This window comes from Drosophila novamexicana, unplaced genomic scaffold (assembly GCF_003285875.2).
Source record: "Drosophila novamexicana strain 15010-1031.04,08,12 unplaced genomic scaffold, DnovRS2.1 tig00004554-arrow-pilon, whole genome shotgun sequence".
Classification (NCBI taxonomy): Eukaryota; Metazoa; Arthropoda; class Insecta; order Diptera; family Drosophilidae; genus Drosophila; species Drosophila novamexicana.
Window position 1 is genome coordinate 3,720,951 of NW_020825051.1, and position 20,822 is coordinate 3,741,772.

The 20,822-nt window shown below is 46.4% G+C and overlaps 6 protein-coding genes across 10 annotated transcripts in view; 4 read left to right on the forward strand and 2 right to left on the reverse strand.

The window, feature by feature from the left end:
• LOC115769984 (formin-J) overlaps nucleotides 1-10,326 on the forward strand; it is a 36,819-nt gene extending 26,493 nt beyond the window's left edge. For both annotated transcript variants that reach the window (XM_030715045.1, XM_030715046.1), the window contains 9 exons: nucleotides 435-468; nucleotides 3,825-3,972; nucleotides 4,747-5,726; nucleotides 5,792-6,142; nucleotides 6,206-6,585; nucleotides 6,650-6,958; nucleotides 7,025-7,304; nucleotides 8,045-8,178; nucleotides 8,241-10,326. In XM_030715045.1, coding sequence (XP_030570905.1) covers nucleotides 435-468; nucleotides 3,825-3,972; nucleotides 4,747-5,726; nucleotides 5,792-6,142; nucleotides 6,206-6,585; nucleotides 6,650-6,958; nucleotides 7,025-7,304; nucleotides 8,045-8,178; nucleotides 8,241-10,315 — 4,691 coding nt within the window. In that variant the 3' untranslated portion in view covers nucleotides 10,316-10,326. The remainder of the gene's footprint in view (nucleotides 1-434; nucleotides 469-3,824; nucleotides 3,973-4,746; nucleotides 5,727-5,791; nucleotides 6,143-6,205; nucleotides 6,586-6,649; nucleotides 6,959-7,024; nucleotides 7,305-8,044; nucleotides 8,179-8,240) is intronic.
• Nucleotides 10,318-13,839, reverse strand: LOC115769985 (protein male-specific lethal-3). Of its 4 annotated transcripts, none has more exons than XM_030715049.1 (7): nucleotides 13,632-13,839; nucleotides 13,314-13,492; nucleotides 12,581-13,243; nucleotides 11,998-12,461; nucleotides 11,849-11,933; nucleotides 11,650-11,789; nucleotides 10,318-10,800 (listed from the first exon to the last, which is right to left on the reverse strand). In XM_030715049.1, exons 1-6 carry the CDS (start codon nucleotides 13,731-13,733, stop codon nucleotides 11,663-11,665), a joined length of 1,620 nt encoding a protein of 539 aa, XP_030570909.1. In that variant the 5' UTR covers nucleotides 13,734-13,839; the 3' UTR covers nucleotides 10,318-10,800; nucleotides 11,650-11,662. The 4 variants fall into 4 exon arrangements, with proteins under 4 accessions (XP_030570909.1, XP_030570910.1, XP_030570908.1 ...); XM_030715050.1 differs by having other exon boundaries at nucleotides 10,319-11,789; nucleotides 12,581-12,869; nucleotides 12,921-13,243; nucleotides 13,632-13,838; XM_030715051.1 differs by having other exon boundaries at nucleotides 10,321-11,789; nucleotides 12,581-12,848; nucleotides 12,921-13,243; nucleotides 13,632-13,837.
• Nucleotides 13,840-14,225: 386 nt separating this feature from the next.
• LOC115769743 (Bardet-Biedl syndrome 1 protein homolog) lies at nucleotides 14,226-16,449 on the forward strand. The gene is made up of 5 exons (XM_030714683.1): nucleotides 14,226-14,555; nucleotides 14,621-14,856; nucleotides 14,913-15,747; nucleotides 15,802-16,308; nucleotides 16,373-16,449. Exons 1-4 carry the CDS (start codon nucleotides 14,276-14,278, stop codon nucleotides 16,269-16,271), a joined length of 1,821 nt encoding a protein of 606 aa, XP_030570543.1. The 5' UTR covers nucleotides 14,226-14,275; the 3' UTR covers nucleotides 16,272-16,308; nucleotides 16,373-16,449.
• LOC115769745 (acyl-CoA-binding protein) lies at nucleotides 16,369-17,350 on the reverse strand. The gene has a single exon (XM_030714686.1). It carries the CDS (start codon nucleotides 16,621-16,623, stop codon nucleotides 16,369-16,371), a length of 255 nt encoding a protein of 84 aa, XP_030570546.1. The 5' UTR covers nucleotides 16,624-17,350.
• Nucleotides 17,351-17,432: 82 nt separating this feature from the next.
• LOC115769746 (acyl-CoA-binding protein) lies at nucleotides 17,433-17,985 on the forward strand. The gene is made up of 2 exons (XM_030714687.1): nucleotides 17,433-17,527; nucleotides 17,605-17,985. The coding sequence occupies exons 1-2, from the start codon at nucleotides 17,519-17,521 to the stop codon at nucleotides 17,842-17,844; spliced, it is 249 nt and encodes an 82-aa protein (XP_030570547.1). The 5' UTR covers nucleotides 17,433-17,518; the 3' UTR covers nucleotides 17,845-17,985.
• Nucleotides 17,986-19,478: 1,493 nt separating this feature from the next.
• Nucleotides 19,479-20,758, forward strand: LOC115769744 (acyl-CoA-binding protein homolog). The gene is made up of 3 exons (XM_030714685.1): nucleotides 19,479-19,541; nucleotides 20,194-20,227; nucleotides 20,373-20,758. The coding sequence occupies exons 2-3, from the start codon at nucleotides 20,213-20,215 to the stop codon at nucleotides 20,619-20,621; spliced, it is 264 nt and encodes an 87-aa protein (XP_030570545.1). The 5' UTR covers nucleotides 19,479-19,541; nucleotides 20,194-20,212; the 3' UTR covers nucleotides 20,622-20,758.
• Nucleotides 20,759-20,822: the final 64 nt, after the last annotated feature.

The following is a 20,822-nucleotide window of genomic DNA, read 5'->3' on the forward strand; positions in this document are numbered from 1 at the left end:
TATCCTATGTCATGTGCCATTTTACATACTATTATTTTCTCTTTCCCACTAAATCAGCCTTTTTCTCTCACTGTCTTTCTTCCTCCCTCTCTGCACTGGAATTCTCCTTAATGCTCTCTTACAAACTCTCCCTCTACTTGTTGTCCAACATTTTAAAGTTACTTCCTCTATCCTTCATTCTTTCTATTTCGAAAGAAAGTAGAAGACCTGTCTCTCTTCGACCCTCTCTCCTTATTTACGCATTTTATTTTATGAAAATCGCATAGAAGAGCGAATAAGCGACACTGTCTGACTTTGTCTCTCCCTTCAACACACTTTCAATAACTTTTATATATTGTCAATCACACTATTCTCACAATTTAAAGTACAACTCTTTTAGTAATATATAATATTCACTGAACCAACTTGTAATTCACATGTCGTTTTCTTTGCAGGCCTTAAAGTATTGCCGCTGCTCAACACTCTAAGGTGAGTTTAAGGTTTATAGCTCTAATAGCGCCAGAGGATGGCAAATGTTAGTCAAAGACATGGCCATGCCAGACCCACACAAGCGCAACTAACTATAAAACTTGTGCATTTTGCGCCATGTGTGTGTGTGTGCTGAATCGAGACAATTTATGCAATGTTTGTTAACTGAAACCCTGAAACACACCCACTACAACGACAAAAACAACAACAACAACAACAACAACGATTGGCAGTCGAGTCCAAATGAATATCACAAACAATTTGAAACGTTTTGCCATTCCGATGTGAATACACTCGTACCCAGCATTCGATTTATGATGTCGAATAACCATTTTTGATTTGCATGCAATGGCTCAACTAGACAAGATCAAGGCCCAAGCGCAAAAAAATTCACATGGGCATGCAAAGTGGCGCCCACTCCCCTTCCCCCTCTACCCCTTGGGGTGCCAGTGTTCGGGGCAGGTGCCATCATTAACGGCCGCTTAAGCGTGGTGGCCAAGTTTGGCCGATTTGGACGCTTGTCAAACATCCATCAAAAATGGCAACGATGCGAACATTTAACGATTTTTCACTCGTTGTTTGTTTGGGACTTATGCAAATAATTTACGCCGGTTTTTTGTATTTTCTCGGAGTCTGTCAAGCAATTAATTCAATATTTAATTAGTCAACAATAAATCAATTAGTTAGCTGTAGCCCAACCGCCCCTCGCCCCTCGCCGCCAGCACGCCCTTGGCTCAAGCCGACGAAACTGGTTTATAAATTGGGGCCCGAGTTGACAATAATAATAATTTGCCGCTTCGTATAAAACTAAAACAAATTCAATTAATTTTTCAAATAGTTTAGCTCCAAAAATGTACAATAACTATATGGCCCCCCTCCCAGCAATATAACCCCCCCTGTGCCCTTGGTTTAGGCAGCTTCTTCAGCTCTCGTCTGAGACAAAATGCCTAATTGATTGTTCTATGCCATTTGTCTTGTGGCTGCGGCTGTGTCTGAGGCCAAGTGAAGCCCATCCATTTTGTCTTCTGGCAGCTGACACGCCCCCCCCCCCTGTCTTTAACCCCTACATGTGCCATTGTTATGAAAATTTGAAATGCGTAGTTTCTCGCGCTTTTTAATTTATTTCAAATATCAAATCGCTTTAAACGTTTTCATTGAGCCGAGCAGCGCTTTGATTTCAGCGCTCCACCCTCCCTGCCCCGGCTATGGTCCATGGGAGGGGTGCCATAGAGGTGCTATAAATAAACGGATATTCATTTGAGCTTTTTTGACTGCGTAGCTTGGAAGCTGCTGTATTTACTTAAGCGGCTTTTAATTGCTGTCTCGTCCAATGAGTTCTAATCAATCTTAAGTTGAGGCAATATTAAATAACATCGCTTGTCTATAATGCCAAATATCTATGCTCTGGGCATATAAAATTACGTTAAGGGGATCGAGAATAACAAGAAGGAAAATCTATGCTTGGCACGCCGAATAGCAAATACCCTTGTGACTTAAAAAGCATAGGAAAGCTTTATTCCTGACAGAGAGCCATAAATCTAAGTAGTTTGATTTGCTACGCCGTTTTAGATATATTAGACTCGTAATTGCTGAATTTGGTGACGATATTTTAAAAACCACAGAGGTATTCCATACAGAGTCTAATATTATGACAAATTATTTCTATAGAACAATTGGTATGGCTTTCATAAGATATTTCTTCTACGAAAGGATCAGGGCAAAACGTCAATGACAACTTTGGTCAAGATATCTATATAAAAAGTAGTTTTTTCATTCAAAAAATGAACTATTGGCCGATTATTTCTTTTCTAGCTATATGATATAGCGATCGGATGCGGTAGATTCCACCAGAAATAGGGAACTATACTGAGCTTATGACTATATTATTAGAACTGACAGACTATATAAGGTCGTAGACACAATAGAACGAATAAAGAAGATAATAAAAATACGATCTAAAAGTTCGTTTCAAGATTTCTAAGTCTTACATTTTACAGATTCTAGAAAAAGGTTTAATCTTTCGGAAAAGTCAATAAGTAATCGGAAATGAAAAGTTTTTTTTTAATTCTATAGTTCATCCAACTCTTAGCTTGGTTTGAATTTGATTGCCACAATTGGGAAAATCTCTGCTTTGTTTTGGGTTCAGTTTCGTGCCTTTAATTTGCCGTGTTGGTTTGTTTAACTTCCTCAGCTGCGCGCTGTTTAGTTTTCTGTTTACCATGGCTTTTCCTCCGCTTTTGGCACCCACATTTCGTGGCAGCCCGGCAAAAAAAAAAAAACTTCCGTGATGAGCCAAAATAGAAATCGCTGGCAAAACAAAAACAAAACATTGGAACAGCCGATGATGTTGACGAAGTGTCTCGTCAAAATAAAAGAGACCCCAAGAAGAGTTGGCAAAGTTTTTGGCCGCGACGGCTCTCCAGTTGCCAAGTCAGCTTTTCTATGTTATTTTGGCTATGGAGAAATCAATGCGCGCGCAGCACGTGGCAAGGACAATGGCAACAAGAACAACAACAAGAAGAACAACAACAACAACAGCAGCAGCAGCAGCGAGCCGCTCTCTCTCGAGTCTTTTTGGCTCCGTTTGGTCTCTGCTCCGTCAGGCCGTGTCCTGCCGCGTCCTCGTTATTGCCATTTGCCTTGCTGCTGGCTGTTGACTCGTCGCGTTTCGCTTGCAACACGAGAGTCACGAGAACAACACAATTGAAAAGCAATTAAAAAAGCTGCCATTCGATTTATGGATATCAATTGACACACACACACAGAACCATAAAAGGAGCAAATCTCAACAGACAGACGAGACACACACGGCGCAAGGACACAACGGCCCGACAACAACTATCGAATATGGTTGCCACTGGCGGCTGCCTATAAACGGCGCCTCGCCTCGACTCGCTTTGTGATTGCCAAGGCTGCAACGTGGAGTCATCATCCGAGTCCGAATCCGTGTCCGAGTTTGAGTCCGAGTCCGCGTCGACATTGCCGCTGCCCTCGCAGCTGCAGCGCCGCGTCACGTATTGCTGCGCGCTGTCCCGTTACAGCGGCGCCGCCTTGCAACTGGTGCAGAATCTCAAGTGAGTCTGTGTGCCACAGATGCCAAATCTGTGTAATATTTTGGCAACCTGCTGCGGTCACCCACTTGGACTGTTGCTTCAACAACTATTGCCACTTGCCGCCCGGCTGTGCCGTAAATCGGACATGAACATCACATAAATCAGAAATCAATTAATCCGCACGAGCAATACAAATTGCAAATCGCTAATTGACGCTTGAATAATGAGTCGGACGGAATTGCAATTAGCATTTTAGCCATTTAACCCATTATTGACCCATTTTTACCCATTTACCCATTGCAGAAAAGTCGCACAGAGTGTCTCCGATATCATCGTACAATTGGACGTATTCGTGGAGCAGCAGGAATGCGACGAGGCCCAGAGCCTTCAGGCGCCCGATGGCATCAATCTCAACTCGCATCTTGATGTCTTCTACGCGATACTGCGACAGGTGAGTTAATTTTGATTAGCACATTAACACCTCTGCGCCCCATCTATACTCCCGTCTGTCAGATGAGGCGTATACGTATTGCGTATTATTTATATGACACTTTTATACATTTGCATATATGCATTTAATTGTGCATTAAGTATACGAACCATATGCCCCCATGACTGTAGGTTTATGTGTGTGTGGGTGTGTGTGTGTGTGTGTGTGTCGAATGAGAGGGGGAGGTTAGGGGCTGGGCAGGGGCGTGCTAAGCCAAGGCTAGGCAATGCCAAATGCCAACCCGGACATTGCACGCGAACTGGAATAAATGTCAACCTGTCATACCAAAGGAAATAAGTATCAGGCCCATAGATCGAGAGCGTATTAAATAATGAAAACTTTTGAAATTTTACCAAAAGCACAGCGCCATCTAACGGCAAGATAATAAATGTAATTAAATATTTTTCGAGGAAATGTCTTAACCAAGCAGCTAGGAAATGAGGTCTTGTTATGGATTACATATATATGGTCAGATCTGAGGCATGTGAGACAGCTCTTGGATTGCCTGACCTTTATATTGTAGGGCCAACACACTTAGCTTTAGAGCCTATGACTTACCCTTTTCGTATCCAGTTGTGGTAAGAAGTTCTGAACTGAGACTCTCAATTGATTCCATAAGTCGTGGTATTTATATTCCTGCAATGGTTGACATATATGAAAATACAAGTTTTGATTAATTTAATTAAATGTTGACTTACGAAATTCGCTCTCTAATACGCTTCGTCTCACCGCCAGGTGGCCGACAAGCCGCAGGAGGGGCCCTTTCTTAGTATATTGCAGCATCTGCTGCGCATCGATTCGAAGGATCCGCTGAGCGACGTTATTTGGGACACCACCGAGCGGTTGGTACATCGCGCCACACTGCTCGAGTCTCCGGATGATGCGGTGCGTCTGCAGCGCCATCAGAGCACACAAAAGTTCACCTGCCCCAATTGCCGGTCGGGTGATGCCAGCAGTCCGACAAGGAAGCCCTCACAGCCGCATGTGGTGGCGGCAAAGCCACCGCCTGCACCAGCTCCGCCACCACCGCCTCCACCCGCAACGATTACAGTTAATGGCGCTGCACCACCGCCGCCGCCTCCGCCCGTGCCGAATGGGAACGCACTGCCGCCGCCGCCGCCACCGCCATCGTTGCGTCCAATCACGCCGCTGCCCGAAACGGCAACGGCTGTGCTACTGCCGCAGCAGGACACGCCGGCGCCCAAGGCTAAAATGAAGACCATCAACTGGGGCAAGATACCGGACAACAAAGTGCTGGGCAGGGAGAACATCTGGAGCAAGATGGCCAACGTGCACCGCGACAGCAACCAAACGGACATTGACTTCAACGAGATGGAGGGCCTCTTCTGCCAGCAGCCCACCAGTGGCGAGGGCTCACCCAAGCCGAGCCCCAAGATCGGCAAGTCGTCCGCGGCCAACGGTAAGGACACACTGGATCGCAAGGGCAAGAAGGAGAGCACAGAGATCACGCTGCTGGACGGCAAGCGCAGCCTGAACGTCAACATCTTCCTGCGTCAGTTCCGCAGCAGCAGCACGGACATCATCGAGCTGATACGGCTTGGCGCGCACGAGGAGATTGGCGCCGAGCGGCTGCTGGGACTGCTCAAAATACTGCCCGAGGTGGATGAGCTGGACATGCTGAAGAGCTTCAATGGCGACCGGACGCGTCTGGGCAGTGCCGAGAAGTTTCTGCTGCAGCTGCTCGAGGTGCCCAAGTGAGTTTCCCAATCAAAATTCAATCCAAGCTTTTGCCTCATCAGCTTTTGCCTCTCTCCCATAGCTACAAGCTGCGCATTGAGAGCATGCTGCTTAAGGAGGAGTTTGCCGCCAATATGGCCTATCTGGAGCCCTGCATCAATGCCATGCTCTATGCGGGCGACAATCTGCTCAACAACAAAGCGCTCCAGGAGGTGCTCTACATGGTCGTTGTGGCTGGCAATTTCCTCAACTCCGGCGGCTATGCAGGCAATGCGGCCGGCGTTAAGCTCTCCTCCCTGCAGAAGCTAACAGATATCCGGGCCAACAAGCCGGGCATGAATCTCATACACTTTGTGGCCCTTCAGGTGGAGCGCTGCAATCCGGAGCTGCTGCAGTTCACCGCGCAGCTGAATACCCTCGAAAATGCCAGCAAGTAAGTGGGGGAATACCATCTCTTCGAGAGGCACACTCAAAATAGGATCTCCTTTCTCCACAGAACCACCTCGGAGCAAATCAAGAGCGAGATTGGCACTCTGGAGACTCGCATCAGGAAGATAACAAGACAAATTGAACTTCCCGCCACGGATGCGGATATAAAGGAGCAGATGTCCGAGTTTCTGCTTGCCGCCGACTCGGAGATGGCGGTACTTCAGGCGGGCATGAAGCAGGTGGATGCGTTGCGGCTCAAGTTGGCCGAATTCTTTTGCGAGGATGCGGCCACCTTCAAGCTGGAGGAATGCTTCAAGATCTTTCAGAGCTTCTGTGATAAATTCAGGCAGGCCATCAAGGAGAACGAGCGCCGAGTGCAGCAGGAGAAACTGGCGGAGGAGCGTAACAGAATCCGGATGGAGCAAATGGCCAAACGAACCAGGCAAGGTGCGTATCTGTAGTCCACATTAATGGGATCATGTTCTTATGCCTTGATCCATATCTTTTGCAGTGGGTCAAGCGGGCACGCCCGTCTCCGATTCCGACTCATTCCTGGGCGACGCCCTCTTCGATCCGCGCGCCAGCCCCGCGCTCAGCAGACGCCAGCTGGGCTCGGGTGAGATTAGCAATGGCTTCATACGGCTCGAGCAGGAGTACAGCGCCTCGCCAGACATCACACCCAATGGCAGTCTACGCAGGCGCCCCAGTCGCGTGCTAGCCGGCGAGGACGACCTCATGGAGTATCTGCGCAGCTCCACCGGACCACACGATGGCCCCGGCCACATTAGTCGCGAGCGCAAGGCCGCCTACGGCAGTCTGGGTAAGTGCTCCCGGATTCTGTAGCTGTTGCTGCCGGTTCTTATATTTGAATTTATCCATCTAACAGATCGCTCCTGGGCACGACGCGCACGCTCTGGTAGCTCGAGTCGCAAGCGTCCGGATCTACTAAATATTGACTTTGGCCTTGATCGGGAGCGCGCCAACTCTCCGGCTCCACTGCTCCAGCAGCAGCAGCAGCTGTCGCATGATCGCCTGCAATCGCCGCTGGCCAGCAGCGGCACGGCCACGCCCACAACGGCAGCGAATACGCCTATCAGCAATGGCCCAACGAGTCTCCAGCAGCAACAGCAACAAACGCAAGCAGCGCACGAGGATGCGAAACCGAGGTGGGTGTACGCTATATTTATTCAAATATTAATTAATTAATTAAATTATATTAAAAAAGAACCATAAAAAATGGAAATATTTTCCTTCAACAAAATTATAATTAAGATCTTGTAAGTTATGAGTTTCGTAAAAGCAAACTTTACTTCACAAATATTAATTATGCTTGCAAAAAATTGTTTTTAGACGAGAAAGTAATGATATATTCGTTACGCCGAAGATTTAATACCCTTTTCGACTTAATTTTCGACTGATATAGTCTAATATTTATATATTAATAAGATTTGGCTTATATGTTAAAATCATAGTTTAACCAATAATTGGCGAGATATCTTGATAAGCAGATGAGTTATCCATAAAAGAACCTAGCCTTCGACTGATTGTTCCTCTGGCAACTATATGATATGTTGGTCCGATCGGACCAGTTGAGACAAATGTGATGCCTGCAACAAAAAGATGGGCCATATAATGTTTCATGTTGCATGGAAACAGACAAACTGACGAGCGGAAGGATTGAAAGACGGACGAACTAACAGACGGACGGAATGACAGAAGGAAGAAAAGACAGACGGAAGGACAAACAGACGGATGGACTGACAGACGGACATGTAAAAGGGGAGCAGCCTCCTTTTATGCATTACGCATTTCAGAACAGAATTTCAATACCCTCTAAAAGGGTACAGAAATATAGTGTAAAACAAATAATTAATGATAAAATATTGAAATCGTTATCGACCCGCAGAATATCCCGTGAATTCCGCCAGAAAATCGAAACCTGGCTGCAGTCCAACGAAAACGATGAGAAACAGAACGAGGAATACAAGCGGAAACGTCGCCTGGTTAATGCGAATCGGCGATCGCTCGAAAACGAAACTGGTAAGCAGCAGCCGGCTGGATGCAGTCCTTAGCTTAGCTAATCCACATCTCAATTATCATAGAAAACGAACGAAAACTGGATCCATTGCCAGAGGAGAAGATAATGCCAGCAACAACAACGCCGTTGACGACTCCAACGATCACTAACCCAACTAACAGCCAGAGCAAGGATCTGGAGCAGGAGAAGCAGCCAACGCATTCCAGCAGCAGATATCAGCGCGTCTATGCCGACTGGAAGCCATCGCAGACGCTGGAGCACACAGACGTAGTGGGCAATATACAGGCCATAGCGGATGCAGCACAGTCGGCACAGCCGCATCTGACCACCGCCGAGGAGCTGCGTCAATATCGTCGGCAGCGCTCCCAGGAGCAGACACAACAAAGTGCCAGTCCGCTGCAATCCATTGCCGAGGAAGATCGCCGCAAGTCCATACAAAAGCTGGGCGGCAGCGATGGCAACACGGACCGCTTGAAAATCTATGTGCGACGTCCATCCAGTATGGACCTGCAGCCAGAAGCGGTCATGAGAGTGGAGCCCAAGCCGGTAGAGAAGTCGCCCCCGCAGGATGATACCTTTGCCAGCTTGCTGGATCATCACAAGAGTCACAACGAGTCACAGTACACGTCCGCTAACTCCAAGGAGATTGATGCGGACAACATTGAGACGCCGCCGGTGACGCGACGTGTCCTAGCCACACCCAACACCACGGTAGTGACGGTCAGCCTGACGGATAAGCCAAAGCATGCGCCGGAGGAGAAGAGCAGTGCCAGCACCACAGCCACCGAACAGGATGCGCCGGGTCACTTCGATAGATACGCGCTGGCGCGACGCACACGTCGCTATAAGCGACCCACGGACTACAGCAGCGGCAATGAGGAGCTGATAACGCCCACGCAGGACATCCAACAATCCGCCAGCGCCAGTGAGATACGTCGTCTGCAAAAGGAGGAACCGCAGCCGGAGAAGGCACGCAACATTACCAAGCTGGAAAAGGTGGGGCGACACATTAGTTCCATCAATCAGGAGGATGTCCGCGAGGCCATACGTAATCTAAAATCGCCCACTGGCACACCAGAGCGACCCTGGAGTCCGCCGCGTGAACTGACTCCGAGCAAACTGAAGCTAAGCGCCAGCGGTCATCACGAGCTCAACGACGAGGGCTTCGAGGAGACGCAAAGCCTGGTATCGGACACGCCCTCGCACGGCAAAGGTGAGAGCACGAACTCCTCCTGCAACGAGGCCAATGATGCACCCACGCAGCGTTCGCGGCCGCTGTCCAAGCAAAAGACCAGCACCACCAGCATCAGCGCAATGGGCAGCCGCCTGGCGGATCGACTACAGCAGGCGCGACTACGCGGCAGCTCAACGAATCCAGGCCAAGCCAGCCAGAGGTCACAAAACCAAATGCCAGCTACGACGGCGTCGTCGACAACTGCTGCGCTGCCCAAGCGCAGCCTCTCCGCCAGCCGGCCGCTGCGCATGCCCAATGGCAGCCCCTTGCTGAGTGCCACGCCCACTAGTACACGATCATCCTCGTCGACGGGCGTACGCAGATCGCCACACGAGCCGCCACAATTTGCGCCCAATTATGCGTTGGGTGCGCCGCCCAAGCAACGCGACGTAGAGCGCAGCAGCTCGCGCAACAGTTTACGTTCCTCGAGGTCCTCCATCAACAGCGGCGCATCCACACAGACCGTGGTTAGGCGTCTGCCCGCAGTGCAGCGCACCGCCACCGTATCCGTGGACTCATCGCCCAGCAAACGGCCGCTGGCCGCACAGAATACCCGTCCAACAGCCGGAAGGGGCGTGCCGGCCAGTCGCAGCAGCAGCAGCGGCTCCAGTGTGGGTCCCAGCGTGATACTCGTGCGCAGCAAGCTATCGTCGGGCCAGCGCAGCGTCCAGGCACAGCCGTTGGGCAGCAGCACCAGCTTTAAAGAGAATCAAACGGCGGCGCCCACAGCGTCTGCTGTCGCTTCCCGCCTGACAGCGGCGCGCAGTGCGATGCTGGTGAAGAATGTGCTGAATCAACAGTCCAAGAGCAGCAACAATAATAATCCGCCGCAGCAGCAGCGCAATCGTTCCGTCAGCAGCTTTATGCGTCCCACGGCGAGCAGCGCCACGAAGCGGCAGAAGTGAAGTCGCGGATGAGTAGGAATAGGAGGCATCGTCCAAGTTAACGTCCCAAGTTTACAAACTCATTGAACAAAGACAACAAGTTACAAACGCATCTAATCTAAGCCGTCCAAGCAAACGTCATCAAAACAACAAATTAATACAAAACATTTCGAATTTCTAGGCAGGATTTTGCACAAACTACTCCATATTATTGTTAAAGTAGCACAAGTCCAATCCATGGCTCCCAGAGTTATTTATGAGCAGTTATACACCAAGTAGCAATTAGTTTAGAGTGGGTCCAACGATGGGTCCGATGATTTCCAGCACATTCCAAAGTACACGCGTAAAATATTCCAGATTGAGAAACCGCTGAAACAGGTGCGTCGTGGATTCGTCACAAATGTGTTTCAATCCAAAAGGTTTTTCACATATTTTGCACACTTTTCATCGTTTCCAAGGACCTCTTACATTCTAATCGTTAAGGCATGACAAATATTGTTGAAATTCTTAAATATATATGTATTTGAGCACAAAAAAAAAAAAAACAAAAAACAAAAAAAATACCAGTTAGTAAAACTACTCAACTCTAACTTAGCATTAAAAGGAAGTAAACGTTAAAAATTATCTTTTCCATATTAACATTAACATCTAGTTTTAGACCATATTCGATTATACATGTGTAGGAGAGTTCTTTTTATAGACGCGCGTTATTTACAAATTGTGTAGTTAAAACCCAAAATCATAATTGATATATATATTGATATTGGTACTGATGAAAAATGACAAACTACAATACTTAAATAAACAAAAAATCAAGCTTTAAAATGCATAATAAATAAATTAAAACAAAATAAAACAAGTAAGAGACTCTACCCGGCAGTTCCCGACTAAGGAATACCCTGAACCCTTTTCTTTCAAAATCAAGTGTGGCTCGCGCTACGAGCTCGTTTGCTTTAAACTTTTTAAAAGTAAATTTAAAAAGGAAAACTCTATATATATACTTGATCTGTATACACTATTCTAGAATCTACGTATCAAATTCTTTTAGCTCAAAAAAAATAGGATTTCGATATTGATTATTATCAATTGGTCGGAAACGCGGCAACTTATTAAAAACTCGTACTGCGCGGATTTTGAGATCGGCGCGTTAATACACACGGACAAACACACGGGGAAGCGTATAGACAGATGGGCAGGCGTACAGACGGACGGGCAGGCGTACAGACGGACGGGCAGGCGTATAGATAGACGGACTATTAAAGCTGATTAAGAATGTACACACTTTATGAGGCTGGATATGCTGCCTAAAATTTAAATTATACGAAATTAAGTTTGAATTAGCATTGCAGATATACCTGGGTGGTGCTACTATTTTCTACAGCTTAGCGGGGATCTAAGTTCCTTAAAATTCTTAAACAGATAATTCTCTCCCTGGTCTATCAAAGGATCCACATAGTTCTGCTTATCGAACCATTCCTTATGGTTCTCCAGGTAGCTACAAAAAATAGAAGGAAATTTAGTAACCATGGCAAAAGCATTTCTTTGTACAATTACTTAATGAACGAGTCGAGATGTGGCAGGAGATCCACTAGCTTCTCATTTGATATGGGCGAGGCATTGAGACATTCGGGTAATAACACTGGGGACGAGAGGTCAGTTAATTAATTATCGCCAAAAATTCAAGTGTGTGGGCCACAACTCACCTAACATGCGCGCCAAATGCGGTGCTCCAAATATTATGGATTTCTCCGGCGGCGATTCCTCGGATAGCAGACTCCAGCTGAAGGTCTCGCGGAGAAAGCCACGCATTTCCATGGGCAGCTTGTAGGCGGCGGTATAGGCTAGTGCAATATTATTCTTTGCACTATTTTTCTCAATGTACCGAAGGCACTTTTGCAGCTGATTCTCGTACTCGATGTCGCCAAGTAGAGGGCCGTCGACTCCATTTGTGCCATTTACATTACCAGCCATGGATATGAGCTCATTATCACCGCTGGGATTAATGAATTCGTAGGATTTGTTTAATAACAGGCTGCAGTTCTTCATGTTGTTGTCGGTGAGGAAGCCCAAGGCATAATCCTTTTCCTCTCTGTAAAGCAGGTGGTCCTCGAGGTGGAACTCAAAGTAGATGCGTAACCCATCCACGACTTCCTTCAGCATGCACACGCTGTAGAGCAAAGGTAAATGATTAAATGTGTGAAGATGAAATAAATGATAAAATAAAATGGCTCACAAAAGAAATCATAATACAAGTAAGGATTTTTTCAAGTAACACCGAATACTCACATGGACATCACACGATCGTACTCACGCTCCATACGCGCATTACGGCTCAGAGTGTTGCGGGCTCGTGAACTGTCCTGCTTGATGCCAATGGCCAGCTCGACGGCGCGCTGCTTCACAAAGTTCTCCAATATGGTCACAATGGGGGTGCGAGCGGGCAATGCGTGCTGCTTTTCAAGCTTGCAGATCATGTTGTAGTCGTATTCCATGTATTCGCGCAGCCGCTCGCTGATGCGCAGCATCACACGGTCCTCCTGATGGATCCGCTTTTCTGCATCAGTTGTGTGCGTATCTTTAGGTGAGACATGCAGGCTAAACTGAGATCTGGCAGATCTTCGCTCACCATCATCGTGTTTATCACCGCCTTTCGACTTGTCGCGCTGCTTTTTGCGGCCGCTACTGTTGTCCCGCGACCGGTTACCACTGCCATCCCGGGACCGATTGCCACTGCCATCCCGCGACCGGTTGCCACTGCCATCCCGCGAGCGGGCGCCTCTCTTCTGTTGTGCCGGCAGTTCGGGTTTTGGTGTCGCCGGCAAATGTGCCAGCGATATGTCTAGGGGATCGGCTGTGGGATCTTCTACGTTTCCACCTCTGGCCAAGCGCTTCTTCTTGCTGGATGGCAACGTCGGAGTCTTAGTGTCTTTGTACGAGTAGCCGCCAGTTCTGAAAATTGTAAACAAACGGTCACACACATACACACACACGAAATCACACACACGCGCATTTTACTCACTTTTGTAGCTGTGCGGCTTCTGCCAGCTCACGCTGCAATTTGCGATTTTCTTCGTTGTCTTTTAGCAGACTGGCGGCACGCACATTTCGATCCCAGGATGAGTTCCAGCCTTGAAAATGGATTTTGTAATCAAAGTAGCGTAGATTTGCAGCGTCCTTTCGCTCGTACACGGCCAAAACCTATAGAAAAGAGCAGTTTTTCGTGATGAAAAATCGAAGCAGCCACCTCGTGTTCGGCATTTTTCTTTGACGTTTCGGCACGCTATCGCTGTGTGCGTGAGTGCATGTCTCTCTGTGTGTGTGTGTGTGCGTGGGTTACCTTACTGTCGTACAAGACCCTAGCCTTCGATTCGTCGGGCTCGTAGCACAGGACTTTCTCACCCCGGTTGAAAAGCTGGACCTCGTTTTCATGTGCCGTCATCACTTTTGCATATATGGCACCAACTATCAACTTATCACTAAATTATTGTTATTTATAATTTACATTCGTCGCGTTGTTCGCGTTTTTGCTTCTTTTAACCATTCACACAAAATGCGCTCGCACCAGGGCTGCAAAATCGATATGAATGAGCAAACTAGCTCCAGTTCCGCAGCTCTATTTTCTTTTTATTTTTGTTTGTTCATTGAACTCTGTGTTCACTTCAGATGTTATGCGGCAAGAAGAAAAATACAATGTTCATTTGATTTGATACTATTAATAATAAATAAAACAATTGTAATACGCGGATTAATTAATAACTTCAATATAAATCGAATATATCGGAAACACGGTGAACGTCCACTGTGATAGACATGGACCGATATTACCGTGAAATCGATAACAATTGTTGGCGCAATTTAAAAACAGCTCGTTGCTAAGCAGGAAAAACCAAAACAAATCTGACAATAAATCATCTTTAAAATTTCTCACTGCCGTGCAAGAGGTTTTCTTAAACCTGCTCTAGAAATACAAAGTTTAATACAATGGCTACTGCATCGGTTCCCAATTGGCTGCATGTAGACATCGGGGATGAAGCGCCCCAGCTCCTGTCAACTTTGTCCAGTTGCATGACGCTCAGCGATGTACAATGCGATGGTTACGTGCGACTGCTGGCTGCTGACATTTCACTGGAGGACAACGAAGCGCCCAGTGCTAAGCTCAAAGTATTCCGTGGTCTGCAACTAAAGCAGGAGCAGCCGTTGCCCGGCATTCCCACGGCTATTGAGAGCCTCTACATAGACGAATCGGAGCCCAAGACGCCGGGTGTGCATGTGGACTCCAGTCATTACCCGATTACAATGCAACTTTTTTGTTTTCTCATTCTGCAGTGATAGCCGTAGCCATTGCAGAGTCAGTTCTGTTCTATCGCCATTTGAAGCCTTACTTCAAGTATACCATACCCGCCTCGGATGCCGATGAGCTGGAATTGGAGGTGTGGCGGAAGCTGCCCGTCATGAAACCCGAAGCACACGACGGGCTGCTGCAGTTGCTCAAGGATGTTGACCACGCCAAACTGTCGCGTAAAACGCAACGGCTACTGCAGCTTTCCGAAGATGAGCGAGCCGTAAGCCAGGTTCCCTATAAATGTAATCATATATATCCATCTCTATACCATTTCAGGCATTTGTCAGCACCCACAAGGATTCGCCCGTGGGCCGCACGGGCAATATTGTGGCCATGTGTTGCCTGAAACGTGTCTCTAGCAACGTGAATCCGCCATCGCACTTGGTTCTAGCCACAGACTCTGGTCGCATATTTGTGCTGGAACCGCAGGGATTCAATTTGATTTACCAGGCGAAAACTTGTAGCTATGAGACAGCCGTGCCGAGTCTAATTTCTGTGCACGGCACTTACGAGACGGACTTTTGCATTGTGGTGGGCACGCGCAATGGCGGCGTCTATCTGCTGCGCAAGTCCAGCAGCGAGGGACAGGAGATCTTCAAGTTGTCCATTCCGTTGACAGGTCTGCAGTTGCTGCCAATCGATCAGACAATCGTTATAACCACCATGGAGCATCGCTACCTGTGCTGTTCGAAGCGCGGTAAGCTGCTCTACCAGATGCAACTGGATGCGGCGCCCGTTTGCATTTTGCCCCTGATGCTCACACACCTGGGCATTACACTGGTGGCCGTCGCCCTGCAAGGCGGCAAAGTGATTTTCTTCCTTAATCGCTATCAGGTGGATGAATTTGTAGTGTCGCAGACCGTGGCTGGCATGATATATGGTCGCATGGGCATGGAGGATCATGTGCTCACCCTGATTACAGAAACCGGCGAAATGATTATAAAGATTTTACGACGCATCACACGTTTTGAACCCGATTACAAAGCGTTGGCATTGGCCAATAAGGACTCGGGCGTGCCGCACAAGATTGTGGATGCCTCCATTCTCGACAAGTCCAAGAAGAGTTCCATATTCGTAGAGCAGGCGGCGCGGGAGAAACAACAGGCCAAATGTAATTTGTGTGTCATCTGTAATCTGAGCACTTTTAATGCCCCGTTCCTTGCAGCCAGCTATGCTAGCTTTCAGGTGGAATTGTGGCGACTGCGCCACACCGCGGCGCGTGCCACTATAGATGCCATTAACTCTTCAGAGAGCACCATTTCTGGTGATCTGACACACGCGCCCGTCAAGCTGTCAGCAGAGGTCTGCGGCAGTGGACCTGCTTTTCGGCTCTACCTCACCGTGCAGAATCTTTCCACGTTCAAGATGGCCTCCAATTTGTCTGTGCTGCTGCACGCAGATCGCCGCCACTACACAATACAGCAGTCCGTGGCCAGACTGCCAAGTGTGCTGCCCGGCATTCCGTTGCGTGTGGACTTTGAAGTTGTGGCCGTGCTGGATGCCATGGATAAACTGCCACCGGCCAGCCTAACGCCGGACAACTCTCAGATACGCGTGATGCTGCTGAAAACGGGTCAGGCCAAGCCGCTAATTGCTGCCGTTGTAGCCATGCCACAGTCGGAGGCGGCTTTCTAAAAGCTTTTTAATGTTGACTTTAAATTGGTTGTTTTGGGTAAGATTCAGTATTTATTGTGCATGTAAAATGATTTTTAATCTTGCTGCTGTTCATCGTTTAGGCGTATTTGGGCGCATACTTCTCGTAGACCTTGATGTATGCTTCCTTGGCAGCATCCTTGGACAGGCCCTTGTGCGAGTTCCACGCCTCATACATGGCCTTCTTTTTCAGATCCAGCACTCCGGGCTTTTCGATGTTAACATCTCCAACGGTGGCCTGCTTGTAGAGACCGTAGAACTCGAGAAACTCGGAGTCCGTGGGCTTCTTAGCGAAGTTCTTGGCGAGTTCGGCGGCTTGCTCAAAGTTGACCATGTTGCACGTCAAGTGGGGTATGCAGAGTGTTGTGCCATTTTATCCAACTAGCATATATATATAGTTATCCATTCGTAGGTCTTATGCAATTTAATTAATTTAAATTTGGCCCCAGCTGCACGCCCAGTTTATATATAGTTGGCTTATCACTGAGCGCTGTTTCAGAGGTCTAAATTTATTAATTAATATTCTGGAAAGCTACCACAATAGATAAGGCCCGTTACTGTTTGTCAGATCCAAGATAGTTGTTGGACGTGAATCATTGAACCTTTTTAATCGAAAGGTTTTCTGTCGCGGTGACGTGGCGGCGAACTGTGGCCCCGTCGCCCCCACCACTAGCAGCACTCATTAATTAAGTCGTCCAGTTTATCTTTAGTAACTGACAGGATTGACTTGTTTCATACATCGTTTTTTTTTTCGATAAAGTATATTCGTCGAACACTCATAAAATATTCATGCTAATCTTATCGCTCGAGTGCATAAGTTGACTATATTCATATCTCACAATGGCATATACTTAGCTCTCTGATTGCGAATATATGTATTACTAATATTATTTCTGGCAAACTGCAAGTGCAAACTCGTACGAGTTTGTTTTTTTTTTTTTGTTTCCTCTGCTAGTAGCCAGTAGCACCTGTACCTAATCAGCATGGGCAATCAGATAGAATGATGTATGTGTCTAGAGTGTGTTGGGTTTATCGGGAATGGGACCTGAGAATGGCAGTGGCAATGGCAATGGCAATGGGAACAACCAAAAAGTGAGTCTCCTGGGCTGATAAGATTAACCAATAACAATTGGCTCTATGTTTGGGCCCATTATATATAACTATGCAATGGTGCGAATTGGCACACATTGTTTTCGTTCGCCAAACATAACAAACCACCAAATAACAACATGTTGACCGTGAGTAGAAATAAAAAATATATATATTAAACTAGGATATCGCCGGACTAACTTTGCTCGTTTCCCATTCGCTGCAGTTTGAGGAAATCGTTGAGAAGGCAAAGGCTTTCAGCAAGAACGTCACCAAGGAGGACTTCCTGGAGTTTTACGGCTACTACAAGCAGGCCACCGTTGGCGACTGCAACATCGAGGAGCCTGAGGAGGAGGACAAGAAGGCCCGCTACAATGCCTGGAAGAGCAAGGCTGGTCTGACCGCCGAGGATGCCAAGAACCACTACATCGAGGTGTACAAGAAATACGCCGCCAAATACGAGTAAAATGTGCATTTCAAGTAGTTTGCATTAGTTGTTTTTTGTGAACCCATCACGAAAACAAATATTCATGCCACAATTGCCCGTTGTTAACAAATGTATTTATTGTATTTTTATATTAACGTTAATAAACCCGTAATCATTTAAAAATAATCAACCAAATCAGCTAATTACAGCCAGATTTTTTCAATGATTTTATGTTCACCATAAAAAAAAAAACTATTTAATGAGAAGTCAAGTGCGTGTTGTCTTTAAATCAGCAAACATATTTATCACCTTAAGAGCTTACTTCCTTCAAATTTGAGTAAAAAAAGGAATGTATATACATACATTGAAATCAATATGAGTATATGGTGCGAATATCAGCAGATCTTCAAAGGTTTTTCAGCTTGACAAAATGTCTGATAAGAACTTAGTCACATCCGCTGGAAGTTGACAGAGTCGAATCCCCTAAAGTATGCCAAAACTAAATTATAGAACTCTTTGAAGTATAAGAGACGATATATGCGTGGGCCATTGAGCAATAAATCTATTTATTATTGAGTCGTTGAGTAATAAATAGATGTATGTGGATATATTTTTAAGCATATAAAGCTTTTACTCAAGCTTTAATTAAATACCCTATTCTTTTCTGAAAAACAGTTCAAGCTACCTATTTAAACAAATCTAAATGTACATATTACAATCTAATTAAAGCTTCTATCAAAATTGAGATACAATTTACGAATATCTTGCAATTAGACTTGTTTGACAGCAAGTTTATCAAAATGGTAAATTGTAAAATAATTTTAAAGACCACAAATTCTAACTTGATTAAACATATTAATATCAAGTCTGATAAATAAGTAGTTATAAGCATGCTTGAAGTCAGAAAAACAAAAAATATTTTTGACCATGAAACGAACTTTAGACGAAAACCAATTGTCCAAAAAGAAAGCCAAGCTAAAACTGAAAAATGCTTTGATTCAATGTAAAACATTGGAAAGAGTTCAAATTGTAGCGAACATATGGATATATCTGTGTCTTGCAATACTTCCAGTAGAAAGGGCGCAATAAAAAATTCAAACGAACCGAACCTAAGATAGAGAGTTGTTTCAAACTGGGAGCAATCATTTTACCCATGGTTTGCCCTTGTTGAAAAGCTAACTGAAAGTAGAGTGAAATGACTAGAAGAGGTCATCGTTTAAAGTCCATAGGAGTGCTCATTAATCCGTTAATCCGCATACATACGTGACCGTACGTAAGTCAGGCCAATTAAATTGTGTATACGCCGCGTAATCGCCAGGTGCTGGCGCTGATAAGTGAAGCTTCTGGACAGCCATGCAGTGTGAAGTCGTGACTCCATTTGCTTGCAATCAGCGGCAATTTTGTATATTTTTAGCCGCAGTTGCGATTAGGAGGAGAGCTGTCGCACTTCGCACTCAGCGGCAAATGATTTGTGCTGCTCCAAACGATTAAAACCCAAATCCCAACTACATTTGTCCCGTGCTCCAGAGTGCTCAAAGCGGCGAATGAGCAGATGGTGCTCGGCGAACTTGGGAAAGCTTGCGGAATGGACGCTCCCAGTTTCGAGAATAGCGAGAGCTTTGCCGCGATGTCGCTCGCGATCGCGCGAGCGCCGAAAAGACTTAAATTGAAAGTCCAATCGAGACTCGGATTCAGACAGTGCCGAGTTCTACGACCGCCCAGACAACAAATCCAGCGTAAGTGCGTCCGAGCCGAACGAATTCAAAATTCGACCAGTGTCTGCCGCATTATCAATAAACTTACAAAAGACATATTATACAATGTTATGTGACAAAAAACGAAGAAGAATAACATTAAACAAAAGCTCAAGCAGATAACAACAAAGTGTTTGAGGCCAACAACTAATCCGTAAAAGGCGTATGATACGTATGATTGGCACGTAGACGGCCCACGCCCAATGCCATTTCTGGCGGTATGTGCTGACTGGCCAAAATCTTTGAGCCACGCGATGCGTTAGATACATTTGTATCTTTTGCTACCCGCATACGCTGTCCCATAATTTTCATTAATTTGTTTCTATTTTTATGCCACAACGGCGGCTGCTGCTGCTGCTGCCTGGTGAAAGTTGTGCTCAGCGGCGTCTCCTAAACGCGTCGACCTCAAAAGTTCTCAAAGTTCGCATCGTGCGATGCGTGCCAAAGTTCAACTGGCCAGACAATTTGGCGGCAGTCCATTTGTCATGCCCGCCAATTAATGTAGCTTTGGGAAACTGACTTTGTCATGGTATCATCGAGAGCAGCAGTTCCCATCAAGTTCATTGTCATTCGTTAGTCCATTTATAATTTACGTTGCTTCATAAACTATTAAGTTTTTAACTCTTACTTGCAGATTAAAATCCAAATCTAAAATGTCCCTCACCGAGGTAAGTGGCAGGAAAAATACCTGTTGATTTATGATAGTGTATTCCTTATCAAAACGGTTCTTTGATAACCCAAAGGCTTATCAACAGCCTGTCGTTGGCTGTTAATCGGCTAATCAGCTTATTAATTAATCGTTTCATCTTGCAGCAATTCAATGCCGCCGCCGAGAAGGTGAAGTCTCTGACCAAGCGCCCCAGCGATGATGAGTTCCTCGAGCTCTATGCCCTCTTCAAGCAGGCCACCGTCGGCGACAACGAGACCAGCAAGCCGGGCCTTTTGGATCTGAAGGGCAAGGCCAAGTGGGAGGCCTGGGGCAAGCAGAAGGGCAAGTCCACGGAGGCTGCACAAAAGGAGTACATCGCCTTCGTCGCGGGTCTGGTGGCCAAGTATGCCTAAGTCCCGGCTGAACTCAGATTCAAGCCAAACTGAATTGATTTTAAACAACAACTAGAGAGACTAAAGCTATTTATATATGGTAGACAATACGGAAGCAGATCTTTATAATGCCTAATAAAATTTGATTATCTTTTACACACAAACGTCTCGCCCCGTATGCTCAGAGTACATTACACTCTGCTCCCGTCGAGCTCTCTATCT

Bases quoted from the DNA above. Each gene is read 5' to 3' on its own strand.
- LOC115769985 (XM_030715049.1), bottom strand. From the start codon at position 13,733: ATGACGGCACATGAAAACGAGGTCCAGCTTTTCAACCGGGGTGAGAAA. The intron at 13,493-13,631 runs GTAACCCACGCA...TCTTTTCTATAG, and splicing joins GGGTCTTGTACGACAGTAAG to GTTTTGGCCGTGTACGAGCG. The intron at 12,462-12,580 runs GTGAGTATTCGG...TTTGCTCTACAG, and splicing joins TACGATCGTGTGATGTCCAT to CGTGTGCATGCTGAAGGAAG.
- LOC115769743 (XM_030714683.1), top strand. From the start codon at position 14,276: ATGGCTACTGCATCGGTTCCCAATTGGCTGCATGTAGACATCGGGGAT. The intron at 14,556-14,620 runs GTGTGCATGTGG...CTCATTCTGCAG, and splicing joins ATCGGAGCCCAAGACGCCGG to TGATAGCCGTAGCCATTGCA. The intron at 15,748-15,801 runs GTAATTTGTGTG...CGTTCCTTGCAG, and splicing joins GGAGAAACAACAGGCCAAAT to CCAGCTATGCTAGCTTTCAG.
- LOC115769745 (XM_030714686.1), bottom strand. From the start codon at position 16,623: ATGGTCAACTTTGAGCAAGCCGCCGAACTCGCCAAGAACTTCGCTAAG.